This window comes from Nomascus leucogenys, chromosome 6, assembly GCF_006542625.1.
Source record: "Nomascus leucogenys isolate Asia chromosome 6, Asia_NLE_v1, whole genome shotgun sequence".
NCBI lineage: Eukaryota > Metazoa > Chordata > Mammalia > Primates > Hylobatidae > Nomascus > Nomascus leucogenys.
The window spans coordinates 69,479,211-69,496,292 of record NC_044386.1 but is presented as its reverse complement, the minus strand read 5'-3'; the positions used below and the strand labels follow the sequence as shown (position 1 = coordinate 69,496,292).

Sequence of the window (17,082 nt, the reverse complement as noted above, 5' to 3'; positions counted from 1 at the left end):
ACACCCCACAGTATTTTCCCTGTGAGCACAGTGGGCCTCCCAGGCCTGCCTGGGAAGAGAGAGCCTCCCTTAGGCTGGTCATTTCCATTTGCAAGAGAGCCTGGGCCATGACTGACCAGGGCTGTGAGACCCCCCTCCAAGAAGCCCCTGTACAACAATGAGCCCAGAGCTCATAGCAATCTGTCCTCTTATCCCAGCACTTTGTTTCATTTTGTGCCCATATAGCTAAACTCCGCAGAATCGGGGCTGCCCAAAGCTGCCACATGACATTCACCAGCAGTCCTTGTGGAACCCCTGTTGGCCTGGCCTGACGTTGAGCTAGGATTGTGAAGCACATATGGAAATGACAGTCATCTTGGAGTCAGGCCTGTAGGCAGATATGTGCAGGACAAGGAGGCCATCTCTGCAAGAGAGACCTGCCCAAGGAGCTGTGGGAGAGTCCCAGGAGGCAGCTGAAAGAGGTCTGAGGATGAGTGAGGAGTGACAATGGCCATTCCCCCTCCCCTGCCATCCTGTAGAAAAAGGCAAAGCCTTGCTGGCTAGAAGCCTATGGCAGGCCTGGGCTATTGCATATCCAAGGATGCCCAGCCAGTTGAGCCTATGAAAATGTCAGTTCACATTACTCTCCTTCTGAAGACTCTCCAGAGGCTCACAGCTCCCTTGAGAGCCCCCTTTTCACTCTCCCTCTCCCCTCGATCCCCCACTCTAGCCACCTTTCCCTCTTGCCTTTTCTCAAGTACTGCCCCCCTCTGGGTCTGACCCTGACCTTTCCCCGTGCTGGGACAGCAACTCGGCTCCTTCCTCCACCCATTTGAGCCTTTGCTCCTATGTCTCCATTCACGCCACAGCAAATCTGCCTGCCTCACCTCTCCTCGTGGGGCTGCCACCCTCAACATCGTACACTCTGTGCCAGCCTCATGGCTGCCTCACTTCCCACTTCTCCACAACATGTGCTTCATGAGATTTTAGGAACTTCATGTGTCCCGGCCACTGCCACGCATATTCCCAGCACCTAGAATGAGTGGGTGGGTGGATGGATGGACGGACGGACGGATGGATGGATGGATTCCCCTGTGTTTTCCCTTGTAGCCAGGGCTGACCTTCTCTTGAGCACTTCTCCCATGAGTTGGGGTTCTTGACCACATCTAAGCTGCCCAGAGCACATTCTCAGAGATGGCTGGTTTCCCTCTATATCCTCTCAGCACCTGGCACAGGGTGAGACCCTCTCACTAGGAAGCAGGCGCTCTCCCCTGGGCCAGGTGTGTGCAGTGGTGTTGCTGACGCTGTGCTTCTCAGGAAGCTGAGATGCCTCAGGGCTGGAGATGAGGGAAATGGCAGACCCTGGAGAAGCCAGGATGCTAATGGCCTCCCTCGCCTGGAGCCCTCCATGAGGACACTGGACAGCCTGTCACTGTCCCCTAGTCAGTCCCCCACCCAAATGTAAGACTTGAATAATGACCATTAGGTCCTCAAAGCAAACCAGCAACATTGAGAGTGGGTTGCCAAGGGCGCAAGAGAGGAAAAGCACTTGATTTTCACCCACAATTATTTTGCTAAGAACAGGATGTGCTGCTTCATTCACCTACTTGCCTTAATGGGAAGCCTCAGGAAGAAGGCTGGAGGGGAATTAACAGAACCGCTGAGTAAGGAGGCTGCTCTGCGTGCAGACAAGAGGCTCTCCCAGTGGGTCGTGGTAGTTTGCATCACCTCTGGCTTGTCTTTTCTCATGTCCTTTCTCTCCTCTGTTCTCCATGGCCTCCTGGCTCCAGGAATGTGGGGGTTTCATGACCGGGACCTGGTGTTACGGAAAGCTCTCTACACCATGATGAAGACGGGAGCTGAGAGGGAAGCCCTGAAGCGGAGGTGGAGGTGGCAGCAGACGCAGCAGAATAAGGAGGTTGGTATCCGCTGGCATAGCCAGAGCCCGGGACCCAGGCCAGGTGCAGCCTCAGGCCATGGTAGAGTCCAGAGCATGGCCTCCAGGCCCCAGACTGACTTATGAGGGGAGGCAGAAACAGCCTCTGGGATCAGGAAAGTCTCCTGCTTTTAAGCCCGCAGAGGAGGAGCCTGTTGAAATAGCAGAGTCCTGGCAGACAGCAACTATGCATCCACTTGTGCTTCCTTAAGGCATGATCATGAAAGCTGCCTACCTTCATTCCCAAAAGCATTCCGGCTTGGATGATGAATTATATATATGACTGCCTGCTGTCATGTGCAGCCCATGGCCCCAGCCCCTGTGTGTGAGCTCAGTCCAAAGGGATTCCCGATTGTCCCCAACCATGGTAAACATGAGGACCTTGCTCTCCTAGAAGAATCTGAACGGCCAGCCACAGTTAGGTGCAGGCACAGGTTAATGCTCGGTCATCCCCAGCCCCTGAGAATGACCCTTGTTGGTGGGCAGATTCCCAACAGCTCTGGAATTAGAGCTTGGGGCTTCTGAAAATATAGTGTGCATAGTAGCAAAGGTGGCCAAGAGGGTGCAGTTGGTGTAGTTGGTAGCTACCTACAGATGTGCCTGGCCTGGTTCCCGGTGAGGCTGGTCCGGGTTGGGAGGGTGAGGAGAGGAGGGCAGCGCAGCTGTGGCCCACCCCCCTTCTGAGCCGGCTCCCCTCTGCCAGTCAGGGCTGGTGTACACAGAGGAGGAGTGGGAGCGGGAGTGGACGGAGCTGCTGAAGCTGGCCTCCAGCGAGCCGCGCACACACTTCAGCAAGAATGGCGGCACGGGCGGGGGGTAAGTGCTGCCCCTGCTCTCCCCAGATGTCACCTCCAGCTCCAGGCCACCCAGGGCTACACACAGCATGGGGGGATGGCACAGGGGGAATGTGGGACCCTTGTGCTGTGGAAGACAAAGATTCCAGCTTTCCAGCATTAGCTTCAAGACAAGGATGCACGGGAGGACTGTGGGTGATGGCTGGCCGCTGCCAGGTGCTAGTGGAAGGGTACGCAGCCTCCACATGCACTATGCAGGCAGAGGTGAGCTCACATGAGCCGCCCCCAGGCCACTTTCCTTGAACTTTGTTGTGCAGAGCAGTTGGGGTGTCAGGCTTCAGGGCACAGCAGGCCTCTGGAGGTCACTCGCGATGGTGAGCATTTCCACACATTGCCGTCGCACGAACCTGGCTCTGAAGTTTGGGTTTTCTCCACCAACTAATTAATTTGTGGCTTCAAGAAGTCGCCCTGAAAGCAGAAGCTCATTAAGCTAGCCTGGTGTTTCCCAGATGGGCTCTGTGGATATTATATGTGTTCCCAGCAAAAAGACTTCACATCTGTGCATGTTTAGGAATAGCTTGTTCCTACAGAAACACCTTGGATGTTCTAGTATAGAATGAAGACTGTGGCCAGACCAATGGGGCAGCCATAGAGCCTTGGCCACAGCTTGTTCTTCAGTTCATATTCTCTGGAACCTGAAAGCAAAGGTGTTGCTCCTAGAAAAGGTCTCAGCCAAACATGAGAAAGTGTGAGCAGTAACACCAGGGAGACCCATGGAAGGAGGATTGCATGCAGCTCCGGGCTGCCCTCAGGCTCATGGGCCCTGCAGCAGGCACCTGGGTCCTCACCCAGCCACCAAGGCAGGGCCTAGTGCCTCATGGGCCAGCTCTCCCTGGAGGACCCGGCTGGAAAAGAGGCTCCCACAGAGCTGCAGCTGCAGCAGTGGCGTCCGAGACCATGTTTAAAGATGAGATCATTAGAAACCCACATACGCTGGCACACCCTTCCTCCAGGGCTGTCTTGTCACTTTGTTTTAAGGCTACGGTATGTCCATACCAACAGTCTATCTTGGTAGGACATTTGAGGACAAGCATTCTGAAGACTCAGTCGACTGTGGAAAACTGCTTTCTTCCTCTGCACGCCTCCCGAGTCCCACCTGTGATGGGTCTTAAGCGTTCCTCGACATCGTTTTCACAGTTGCCTCTCTCCCTCCTGCCACAGGGAAGACGCCTGATAGGTGCTGGCAGACTGGATCCAGGCCGGGTGTCTCTGCCAGGGACAGGGAGGAGTGGGGAAAGACAGCAGCAATGATGACTTTGATAGTGGGTGAAAATCAATCACAGGTGACCATCACATACACATCTCCTGAGTACCCCCATCCAGGAGGAGCTTCGCCCAAGGTCTCATAGCTAGTCAGCCTATCTGATTCCCAAGGCCACAGCCTGGTCCCCTGCTGCCTGCTCCATGGGGCCCGAGGGATTCAGATGCTACTGGGGACACAGGGGCCACTTGGTATCTGTCCCTATCTCCCACAGAGTCTGAGTGACCAACCGTAATCTAACAAAAGGATTAGGTCCCTTTAGGAATATCCAAAATGGCCCAGACATTGTCCCATTTATGTAGGATAGCCTGGTCCCCTGCCCCTGGGAGCCATGGTTCTGGTTGCCACATCACAAAAGAGAAGGAAGAACCTGGGGAATGGCCAGAGAGGGGAAACTAAACAACCAAGGGTGGATGTGAGTGACCCCATCAGGAAAGAATGGAGAGATGAGGCGGGAAGGTATGGGTGGTGTTGGGGGAACGGAAGGAGGGAGGCGAGCACAGGTGGGGTGGGATGGGGTTGGGGAGACCATAAGAGGGCCCTGTGCTAGGCACTCTATCCCCTCCTTTCAAACCCTGCCTCACAAGCCTCCAGTACCCCTTCCACAGATTGGAAAACTGAGCCTCAATGGGATTAGATAACTGTTCTAAGACCACAAAAATGATCAATGGAAGGAGCCAAAAAGTCAAAAGTTGGTCTGATCATTAAGTCTCCTCTTTTGACCAGGCTCTACAGCCTAACGAAATCCCTCAAATACAGCAGTTTGTAGAACCTCAGGTGACAGATCAGCCTGAAAATGAAACCACCACTCTGGGCTTTAGATGGTGATGGGAGTGAGGACACAGCCACCTGGTCCCTACAGACGCCATTGATGCTCAGGTTGGAATCCTGTGCCAATGATGCGGGAGGCATTTGTAGGGTTTCAGCAACAGGTGTTTCCAGTGGAGACAGAAAAAGGCAAAAAAAACAAAACAAAACAAAATAAAAAAACCTCAGAAGAGGACAGAGCACATGCAATAGGAATCTATCAAACCGAGTTGCTTCTGTAGCCAGATGCCGCCTTGGGTTACCTGGAACCTTTGCGTGGCCAGTCAAGGAGGGAGGCCTGTGGAACCAGGCATAAAACATTTTCCTGGGAATGGGGAGTTTTGGCTGAGTCCCATGGACTGGGGTAACAGGCAGCGCCTCAGCAAGGCACGCGTGCAGCTGTGCAGGACTTGCCAACAGGGTGCTCCAGAACTGTCACCTGCTCCAAGAATTCACTTGGGGTTCAGAGTCCACAAGAGAGGCCTTTGTGCACAAGCACAGTGTGCTCTGCCTTTTGCCTGTGTCTTCTCTCCCCATGTTGAGCTGAGAGGTGTGGGGCATCATCTCTGGGGCTTGAGGGCTGCAGGGACAAGTTTCTGACACCTGACTGAAGGGCCTGAAGGCAGAAACTGGCGAGCTCAGGGTTCACGGGGCTGTGGTGGGCTGTGCAGGCCAGGACATGGGGCCATATGGGATGTAAAGCCAGGATGCTGCGAGCTGCCCGAGGGCCAGGCATGGATTCAGGGAGGAGGCCCCAAGCGGGCTGGCTTCAGGACTCACCTATGGTGGGGACCACACAGAAGGCCAGCCCCTGAGGCCAGGGCTGAGGGTGGACACGAGTAGTCAGTGAGAGGAGCCGCCACTGCAGCCCAGGGACCTAAGGACACAGCCCCTCAACTGGCAGAGAGCTCTGAAGAGCCACAAAAATTACTTCCTCAAACAGCAGGCCAGCAATGGGACCTCCAACGAGCCCAGCAGGCCCTGAAGGAAGACAGCAAGAAAGACTTTGCCACCCTCCTACACCTCCTCCCTGCCTGTGCCGGCCCCACAGGGGACACAGACGGCAGCCAGAGAAGGGGAGGAGGCAAAGGGTGAAACAGAGAAGCCAGCTGGCAGCTAACCCAGTCTTTCAGGAGGCTCAAGCTTGGGGCTGATAGCCCCCTGCACACGAAAGTAACCGGAAGAACCACACAAAATTTCCAGGGTGCCACCTGGGAATAGGAAAGAGCAAGTCAAGGGAGAGTTTACAGGCATAATGGCAAGAACTAAAGTGGCTTTATTCATCCCAGCCTGGGTTTCCCAGAATCTGTTCCCCACGGATGAGGGTAAAGGGGTGCAGTGCAGGCCCTGCATCCTGCTCTGGGAGCCCCTGGTATGGAGACAGATGGGGCAGCCCCTGTACTATTGGTCCTTGACACAGATGATGGCCTGGAGTCATTTTAAACCTGTTACTTTCCCAGAAAGCAACTATGTCACGTATCTGAAGAGGTCAGCAGGGACCAGAGACCAGGTGTGGGTGTGAGCTAGACCCACTTCCTCTCACTGTGCCTCCCAGGAGGACTCACAGTGGCCAGGCCCCAGCCACGTGGAAGAACCAGGCCTTCCCTAGGGCTTGGGGAGGGATTAGTGAGGTCAGATGGGAATGTGAACAGTGTCATCTATTGAGCCCATGTTATGTGTCAGGCAGGCCTATGAGCTGTCATTATCATCACCAATCACAGATAAGGAGGCTGAGATTCAGAGAATTAGATAATGTATTAGGGCTCTCCAGAGAAACAGAACTAATAAAAGACATATATATAAAGAGATCTAATGTAGGTATTGGCTCACATGATTATGGTGTCTGAGAATTCCCAAGATCTGGCATGTGCCAGCTGGAGACCCAGGAAAGCCAGTGGTGTAGCGTGAAGGCCCAAGAGCTAGAGAACTGATGGTGTGGATCCAGTCTGAATCTGAAGGCCTGAGAACCAGGAGTGCCGAGGGCAGAAAGTCCATGTCCCACCTCAAACAGGTTCAGTTATTCCGCCCCCCTCCACCGTTTTGTTCCCATCCGTGAATAGATCAGATGAGCCCCACCCATATTGGTGAAAGCCATCTGCTTTCTGCTCTCCAGCAATTCAAATGCTAATCTCATCCAAAATGCCCTCACAGACACACGCAGAAATAACGTTTAACCAGCTATCTAACCATCACAGGTTAGCTTCCAATGGCCCACAGCCTGAAAGATACAAAGCCAGAACCTGAACTTAGAACTGACCAAAAAAACCTAAGCCCACACTCTTGACAAATGCAGACCAGGCATGAGGAGTAGGAATCAACAACTTATCTTGACTATGGTGAAAATAATCATTTTTGTTCTTTAAACTTTTAAAAGAACTACTTATTTGTTTTCTGTTTGATGAGAAGGGCTAAGTGGAAGCTGAGAGGCCAGTCGGACGGACAAAGAGGAAAAGAGAGCAGAGCAAGGGGGGCCGTTTGGGGGACCCTCTGGCAGTCCCTGGGGCATCTTCTGTCTAGGTCCTTACTTTTCTCACATGCTAACCTCTCTGCTTTCTCTTTGTAGTTGAGTTTCTGAAATTTCACTGACAATGTGTTTGCTGCATTTCTTTTTATTAGCTTTTTTCAGAAGTAGCTAGAATCCCAAGTGATTTCCTAGCACACAGTCTGAGAGTTGTCAATTTCAGTCAGTCTTTTGAGGAAAAGCAAGAGGCATTTTATTCCTGGGAGATGCCCACACCACAGCCTGGTGCTCCTAGGCCATGGGCTGGCCTTGTGCAGGAAAGGAGGCATTCTTATGTGTATTCCTGAAGGTGCCATGACTTCCACCAGCAGACCAAGCAGAAAGAGCATCTGCTAACGTAAGGTGTCCTCACTTTGCAGATGCAGGACCCGGCTCAAATTTTTAAAGACATTTCTAATTGAAAATAAGACCAAAGTTGACTCTCTATCTAGGGATGGTTCTCAAGTAGGAGCCTTCTCTGATCTTCCTGTATAAAGAATCCACCTTTTATCACTCTACTGATAGTTTGTTTTTTATTATTTTATTATTTATTTAAATATGTTTAGGGGATACAAGTGCAGGTTTCTTACATGCAAATATCGCACTGTGGTAAAGTCTGGGATTTTATCGTACTCATTACCCAAGTAGTGAACATTGTAATTTTTCAGTCCTCACCCCCTCGAACCCTCCCGCCTGTCATAGCCTCCAGTGTCTATTATTCCATTCTGCCTGTCCATATGTACGCATTGTTTAGCCCCCAGCTATAAGTGAGAACATGTGGTATTTGACTTTCTGTTTCTGAGTTATATCACTGAGGGTAATGGCTTCCATATCCATCCATGTTGCTGCAAAAGACAGGATTCCATTCTTTTTTATGGCTGAGTCATATGCCATGGTGTATATATACCACATTTTTTTTATCTAATCCTACATTGATGGACACTTAGGTGGTTTCTATCTCTTTGTCATTGTGAATAGTGTTAGAGTAAACATGCAGGTATCTTTTTGATAGAATGATTTATTTCCCTTTGGGTATATACCTAGTAGTGGGATTGCTGGATTGAGTGGTAGTTCTATTCTTAGTTCTTTGAGAAATCTCCACACTGTTTTCCATAAAGGTTGTATGAATTTACATTCCTACCAACAGTATGTGTTCCCTTTTCATCATATCCTCACCAACGTCTATTTTTGTTTTTGTTACATTTGCTTTTGAAGACTTGGTCATAAATTATTTGCGTAGGCCAATGTCCAAAAGAGTTTTACGTAGGTTTCCTTGTAGAATGTTTATAGTTTCAGGTCTTACATTTAGGTCTTTAATCCATCTTGAGTTAATTTTTGTATATGGTGAGAAGTGTGGGTCCAGTCTCATTCTTCTGCATATCGCTATGCAATTTTCCCAGCAGTAAATGGTGAATGACACTAAATGAATAGTGTCATTTCCCCAGTGTATATTTTTGTTGGTGTTATCGAAGATCAGTTGGTTGTAAGTATGTGGCTTCATTTATAGGTTATATATTCTGTTCCATTGATCTATGTGTCTGTTTTTGTACCAATACCATACTGTTTTGTTTACTATAACCTTGTAGTACAATTTGAAATTAGATAATGTTATGCCTTCAGCTTTGTTCTTTTTGCCTAGGATTCCTTTGGCTAGTCAGGCTCCTTTTTAGTTCCATATGAAATTTATTGTTTTTTCTAATCCTGTGAAAAATGACATTGGTAACTTGATAGGGATTGTATTGAATCTGTAGATTATTGTAGCAATATAGACATTTTGATGATGTTGATTCTTCTAATCCATGAGCATGGGATGTTTTTCCATTCATTTGTATCATTGACAATTTTTTTCTTTGGTGTTTTGTAGACCTCCTTATAGAGATCTTTCACCTCCCTGGTTAAATATATTCCTCGATATTTTTGTAGCTAATTTAAATGGGATTACCTTCTTGATTTAGTCCTCAGCTAGATTGTTACTGGTATATAGAAATGCTACTGCTTTCAGTATGTTAATGTTGTATCCTGAAACTTTATTAAATTCATGTATCCAATATAACAGGTTTTTGGTAGAGTCTTTATGGTTTTCTAATTATAAAATCATATCATCAGCAAAAAGGGATGATTTGACTTCTTCTTTTCCAATTTGGATGCCTTTTGTTTTTTTCTCTTGCCTCACTGCACTGTGGGTACTTCCAGTACTACGCTGGATAACAGTGGTGAAAGTGGGCATCCTCATCTTGTTCCAGTCCTTAGAGGAAAAGCTTTCAACTTTTCCCCATTAAGTATGCTGTTAGCTGTGGGTTTGTCATATAAGACCTTTATTATGTTGAGGTATGTTCCTTCTATGCCTAGTTTGTTGAGGATTTTCATCATGAAGTGATACTGAATTGTATTGAATGCAAAAATCCTTGACAAAATACTAGCAAATCAAATCTAACAGGACATTGAAAAGATAATACACCATAATCAGGTGGGATTTATCCCAGGGATGCAAGGATGATTTGACATACACAAATCAATGAATGTGATATATCACATAAACAGAATTAAGAACAAAAACCATATGATCATCTTGATAGATGCAGAAAAATGATAATTTCTTATTTGATCATGTGTTAGTATCTCTCCCTACCTAAACCTGCATTCATGGGCACACATGGGCAAGCGTGAGTGCGGGCACACGCGCACGCAGACACACACACACACACACACACACTCAGCACAGTGCTAGACCTGTAGTGGGTAGTCAATAACTATTTGTCACGATTGACCTCAGCTTACTGATCCTAAGCAATAAGTCTTGTTCCTCAAGCCACACTGGCCACTGCTAGAAGCGTCTTTCAGAGCCTAAGATCCATTCAGTTCCTTCAGAGCACTGGGAGGCCCCCGTCCTTCCATCTCAGCTTACCAGGCCATAGCTCTTAGCAGAGCCCCTGCTAGCCTTTACTGTGTCTTTGGAGAGTCTTTTGTAAAAGGTGCCTGTCTGGGCAGGCACAGTCCTTGACCAGGGGCAAAGGCCCACAGCAGGACATAGGCTGGGCTCAGCCCTTTGAGCCTTCTCAGACTGGCTCTGCTGTGCAGGGCCCTACCTGAGGGAGGGGTTGAGACACACCACTCAGAAATGCTGCCCATGAGATCTGTGCATGAGGAGAAACTTGCACCTGTGAAAAGGAGTGAGAACCGTCCCCACATACTGTGCTGTGGGTGTCTCAGGATGCATCAGGAGGAGGAAAAGGCAATGATTGGAATAGCGAGTATAAATATGCTACCTAGAGGTGGGAGGATGTGTGCATACAGTTTATGCGCATTTACTCACATTCATACGTGTGTGCACACACATGTGCACTTACATTTTTTTTTTTTTTTCAGATAGAGTCTTGCTCTGTCACCCAGGCTAGAATACAGTGGCGCAATCTCGGCTCACTGCAACCTCCACCTTTTAGGTTCAAGTGATTATCCTGCCTCAGCCTCCCGAGTAGCTGGGACTACAGGCACACACCACCATGCCTGGCTAATTTTTGTATTTTTAGTAGAGACAGGGTTTCACCATGTTGGCCAGGATGGTCTCGATCTCTTGACCTCATGATCCACCCGCCTCGGCCTCCCAAAGTGCTGGGATTACAGGTGTGAGCCACCGCACCTGGCTTTGCACTTACTTTTTTTATGGAAGGGTACACCAAAAACCAACACCTATGTCCCCATAGGTGAGGTGACTGCAATTTATCATCCAAACCGGTTCATTTGGGGGAAGGGAAGTGGGCGCTAATCACTTGGGATGTGTGAACAAGACTTTCCCAAGCAAAACAGGAGGTGTGGACACCCCGTCTGGAGGAGGGGATATGGGGAGGGACCTGGGAGGCTTCATCCAGGCTCTCCGTCTGGGTGGCTGGGTGACTGTCCTTTAACAAGACCTGCCGGCCCCAGACTGGCTTCCTTATCTATGACATGGGCTCTTGCCGAGGATGTTCTCCAAGGATGGTGGCTACAGCTTAAGCCAGGGTGCCCCCCAACTGTTCCCTGGGGCCTGAGATATCATCTGGACCTTGCTCCATGACCTTTGCTTCTTGGTCCTGCCAGGAGGGACTCCTCAGCCTGGCCTCTGCCCACCCCCATCCTTCTCAGGGTGTTTTCATTGGGTAGACAGTATATCCCTAACCCTGGAAATTCTCCCTCCTCAGGTACCCACTGGAGAAGCAGATGTGGGTGCCCTGGAGAACCCAGTGTGTGGGGCCCAAAGCATGTTAGGAAGTTCTCAGGACATGCACATCTTGGAAGATGAAGTCATTATATTGCATGCCAGTCTTCTTTGCAGTAAGCACTGATTATTAAGCATTTTAGGAATTGTTATGTCTTTGCCTAGTGGCCAGATTCTCCCCACAATCCCAGATCTCACATTTGCTCAGCAAACTCACAAGAAGAAGACATGAAGTCTCAGGGCTAAAAGTGGGAATGAATTTTCAGAATTGTTTTTTCTGAAGCTGATTTCTACCATGGACTCTGGTCACAGAATGCAAGTCACAGTTCCAAACTCTCATCCCAGATAAGATCTTGTTTGCCCTCCATTTTAGAGCCCCCAGCTAAATTGGAGTTCCAGTACCAGAGCAGCTAGCAAACCTGCAATAAGGAGAAATGAAAAGGGACCTGGACATGGGCGTTTACAGTGTGCCTTTCATGGAATACTTCTCTTACCTGGCAGGTGTCCTGATGCCTGGTTGCCTAACCCATGACCCATGTCCCTCACATGGGAAGCTTGTTTGTACTGGCAGATGGCTTTGTGGCTCCTTTCTGGCCTGTGTCTAGTTTTTTCTTACCTGACCGTTGCTCTGTGGCTGGGACCAGCCTTGTGTTCTCCTTGGTGTCTGGTGAAAACATGGCCTGGGGTAGCCTCTGCTTCTTCCAATGGAAGGTGCAAATTCAATCCACCGCCACAATGGGAAACAAGTTCAAAGGTTTTTACTTATAGATCCTGGGCATGCAGGCCATCATGAGTTGGGAGGGCAGTGCTCCATCCCAGGGTCACATGAGGCAGGCATTAAGAGTCAGGCAGAGAGATCCAACTAGAAATATATATAGGGGAATAGGATGTGGGTCACTTTAAGTTCATGGGCAAATGCCTGAATGGTCCATTTAAAGGAAGTGGTGGGAAAGTGGAAAGCCCAGTCTGCTAGGCAGAGAGATGCCTCTAAGTTCTTATCTCTGGCCACCAGCTTGGGTCTTTGGGTGTGGTGTTCTACTTCTAATGCCCAGGCAGCAACCTCTGCTGTTTCGTTTCTGTTACACCCTCTACTCCCTCAGGTGCTCTCTGGCTGCCTTCAACACTGAGGCTTCTGGTATAGAACCAGGACCCTCCCTAAGTTTTGGACAAGGAGGCAGAAGCAAGTAGGGAACGTCATTATGATTTTCAAGCTGCCCCCCGCTGGAGCTGGGATCCTCTCTGCCACCCGCTGGGTCACTGAGCAGGTTTCAGTTGCTCACATGGCTCCCATGCTCAACACTAAAACTGGAATGGAGAAAAACTGCTCTGCTCCAGCTGTCCTCCATCACCTCTCAACTGGGCCTGCCATCCTATCATTGCTGCTGAAATAAAATGGCCCTGCCTTAAGTTAGCCATGAAAAGAATGCCATGCCAGTACAATGGTGCCTAATACTTAACCTTTGCACTGTTGTTACCTTGGAGGCCCTCTTGCATAGCTACTCAAATACCAGAGTGTTCTGCCAGGAGGCTCCATGCTGGGCATGGCCCAACTCCACGCCTTTGCCCTAGCACAGAACTTGAAGGATGGGTAGATGAATGGACAGACAAGTAGGTGCTTGGGCAGATAGATGGTTGAATGGAAGAATTGAAGGATGAGTACATGGATGGATGCGTGGGTAGGTGGGTGGGTGGGTGGGTGGATGGATGGATGGATGTACATGTGGGTGGATGGACAGATGGATGGGTGGGTGGGTGGGTGGACAGGTGTATGGGTGGGTGGATGGCATGGATGGATGAATGGATGGACGGATGGATGGATGGATAGATGGACATGTGGGTGGATGGACAGGTGGATGGGTGGGTGGGTGGACAGTTGTATGGGTGGGTGGATGGCATGAATGGATGGACAGATGGATGCACAGACAGCGGACGGATGGATGGATGGATGGATGGATGGATGGATGGATGGATGGATGGACAAGTGGATGGGTGGATCAGTGGATGGATGAGAGAGAGGGAGGGAAGGAAGAGAGATGGGTGGGTGCGTGGGTGGGTGGATGGATGGATGGATGAATGGATGAATATATAGATAGGAAGAAGGATGGATAGGTTGGTAGATGTTACATGAAGGCAGGGTTCCCTGAGGGCCTCTGCAGTGCCTTTCACAGCACCAGTGTATAGTGAGTGCTCAATGAATATTTATTGGTTTTTTGGTTGGAAATACAATGGCCCTGCTTTAAGTTTTGCATGAGAAGAATTCTGTGCCAGTACAAAGGTGCCTAATACTGAGCCTTCATGCTGTTGTTACCATGGGGGTCCTCCTGTGTAGCTGCTCAGATCTCAGAGTGTTCTGCCAGGAAGTGAAGATGGGACTCAGAACCCAGGGCTGAGAGGGCTACCATTCACCTTGCTCTGCCCACTTCTCAGCATTAGTATCTGACTCATGAGCAGCTCCTCTCTTTCCAGCACTGTCCCCTCCATTCCTTGAATTAGGGAAGGAACAGTGCTCCACATTTCTAGTTGGGGTATTTGTCTCTCCAAGTATGCAGGTTTTAACTCCATATTCTCTCCCCCTGTGCTGTTCATTATCTTGTTCAACCATTCACTCGCTGGCACTCAGTGCATATTAGGTGACAGGGACAAACAAGCAACTTCCAAAAGCATTTGACCCCCAGGCACCGCAGCTTGGCTTTCAGGTGTGGCCGGGCAGGCTAATCACCTGCAATGTTTCAAAATGCACACCAGGAGCGCTGCGTTTAGACCTGGCATAAAATATATGTGTGTGTATGTGTGAATATGTATTCATGTCAATACATATTTAAAACATTCCTCTTCTACTTCCCTTTCCTTCCTCGCTGAAAAAGTAAGTTCTAAAGCCATTAGGTGGGGCAAAGCAAGGTGGCATCTAGAGTGGGTGGGGGATGGGAGGACACCAGGGGCCAGAGCCAGATGTCAGCCACACAGGTGAAGAGGGCCACCTCGGGGATGGGGGCAGAGGGAGGAGATGGCTGACATATAGGAAGACTGATCAAATAAGGAAATGCTTTAGAATGAATACAAACAAGTTTTCTCAAAGTAAGTGAAGAAAGTTGCAAGTAGAATTAATTTTGTGGGGTTAGATTGGAATTGGAAGTATCAATGAACTCAAGGTTTTCTATAAATATTGAGAGGGAGAGAAACATGAAAATAAATAAACATGGAGAGGGAGAGAAAGATGAAAATAAACATGCAAAAATATGTATCCATGTGTGAATGTGAACTTGAACCATCTTTTTGCACCAGGAAGCAAGAAAGTGCTCTAAGAAATGATGGCAGCTGGGCACGGTGGCTCACACCTGCAATCCCAACACTTTGGGAGGCTGAGACAGAAGGATGACTTATGCCCAGAAGTTTGAGACCAGCCTTGGCAACATAGTGAGACCCCTGTCTCTACAAAAATGAAAAAAGTTTTCTGGGCATAGTGGTGCCCTGTGGTCCCAGCTACTTGGGAGGTCAAAATGGGAGGCTCACTTGACCCCAGGAGTTCGAGACTGCAGTGAGCTATGATCTCACCACTGCACTCCAGCCTGGGCAACAGAGTGAGACCCTGTCTCAAAAGAAAAAAAGAAAAAAGAAATGATGAGGATGTCAAAAGGACACAGATCCAGCTTTAGAAAAGCCACACTGACCACATCAAGGAGTATCTTGAGCATCCACATAATCACACTAATGGATTATAACCCACTGAATAAAATGGAAAACCAGAAATCCATAGTGATACCAATAAACCTATAAAGATTTGGTGAGGAATGGAGTATTTGCATAGGTTCAAGTTCCTCCCCACAAAATGCTTGTTAATTTCAAAGGAAAAATTAGTAGTCTGCAGGGGCAAGGCCTGGAAGATGACCTTAAGGAGTGGTCCAGGTCAACCTCACCATTGATGGGACAATCTGCAGTTCACACAACCTGAGAAGATGTCACAAGAAGGACTCAGCTTCACCCAATCCAATCTAACTGTGAGGAAATAGAGAAACCCTTATGAAGGACATTCTACAAAATACCCAACCTGCAATCTTCAAAAGTGTCAAGGTCATGGAAGTCAAGGACGTCCTGAGAAATGTTCCAGGTGAAGGAGACTAAGGAGACGCCACCGCTGAATGCAGCACCTGATCCTGAGCAGGAACCTTTGTTCTAAAAGGCATTATTGGGACAACTGGCACACACATGTGGGGTCTGGTGATTGCATGTAACCGTGTGAATTCCTGATGTCGGTAGCCATGTGGTGGTTTTGTAGGAGGATGTTCTGTTCATAGAAAATGAACAAGAACTTTTCAGGGTGATGGGGCGCCAGGTTGGCTGTTTATTTTCAAATGGTTGAGGGAAACAAAAGCTCTTTTTACTGTATATGCGCAACTATTTTGTGAGGTTTCGATTGCTGCCAATTTTTTGAACTGTTAAAATAAGGTAGACTGGGTTGGATGTGGTGGCTCATGCCTGTAATCCCAGCACTTTGGGAGGCCAAGGCTGGTGGATCACTTGAGGCCAGGAGTTCGAAACCAGCCTGGCCAACATGGTGAAACCCCGTCTCCACTAAAAATACAAAAAATTTAGCTGGGCATGGTGGCAAATGCCTGTAATCCCAGCTACTTGGGAGGCTGAGGCTTGTAAAAAGTAAAATAGAGGTTCTTCTTTAAAGACTTTCCTCCCCATCTAGTTAAAAATAAATAGTAACTTCTTTTAGAAGCAAAATTTATTCAAAGACCTGTGCTAACATTCTTAAATATCTGCTAGCCATAATAAAAAAATCAACACACTTTATATTCTTAGCTCCCACAATTTAACCTAAATATTTGCCCTAGCATACTCACACTAGTCCAAGCAAGCACTACGTCACAGTCTGGTCCTCTTCCTTCTTTAAAAGCATTTTTACCTTTCTCAACATTCCACAAGTTACTTCCTCCTTCCTTTATTCTCCTCTGCATTTGCCTCTTTTAAAAAATTCTAAGTTACTAACCAATCAAAACAAATACAAAATGTAAAATCCCGTTCCAGCCAATAAAAACCAGACACAGCAGTAAGGTGGACGCGTCAGGTTATAAATGACCCTGTCTCCTTTATTCAATATTCTCTCATAACAAAACTGCTGGCAAGTACACCCTTTCTACAAAAAATATAAAAATGGCCTCGCTAAAAAAAGTTAAATGTATATTCAAGTACTATTGCTTTACGACACCAGGAAACAAACATTTCAAGCAATTTCGGTGGCCTGTATGGGGATACATTCTCCGCCCGGGGTGGTCTCCAGTCCTCTCTCATAAGGGAGCGTGCTCCTCTGCCTCACTGCAGTGACCTCAAGGATAAGAGCTCAAAACCCACCCGGTATGTGGAATAAACTCGAGTCTCAGCAGTGCAAAAAAAAAAAACCCTCACATATCACGTGAACCAGAAAACTCTGTGCACAGATCGAGGAAAAAACACCGGGAGAGCCGGTAAAGTATTTCCGTAGTAATCAAGACTGAGGAAAAAGCTGCAGGACAGTAAAGCATTCCTTAGTTAAAACATACCAAGGAGAGA

The 17,082-nt window shown here is 48.4% G+C and overlaps 1 protein-coding gene across 6 annotated transcripts in view; it reads left to right on the top strand.

The window, feature by feature from the left end:
• The window catches only part of OTUD7A (OTU deubiquitinase 7A), a 385,873-nt gene that overhangs the window by 339,824 nt on the left and 28,967 nt on the right, over positions 1–17,082 (top strand). For all 6 annotated transcript variants that reach the window (XM_030814379.1, XM_030814377.1, XM_030814378.1 and 3 more), the window contains 2 exons: positions 1,770–1,897; positions 2,619–2,731. In XM_030814379.1, the coding sequence (XP_030670239.1) occupies positions 1,770–1,897; positions 2,619–2,731 (241 nt within the window). The remainder of the gene's footprint in view (positions 1–1,769; positions 1,898–2,618; positions 2,732–17,082) is intronic.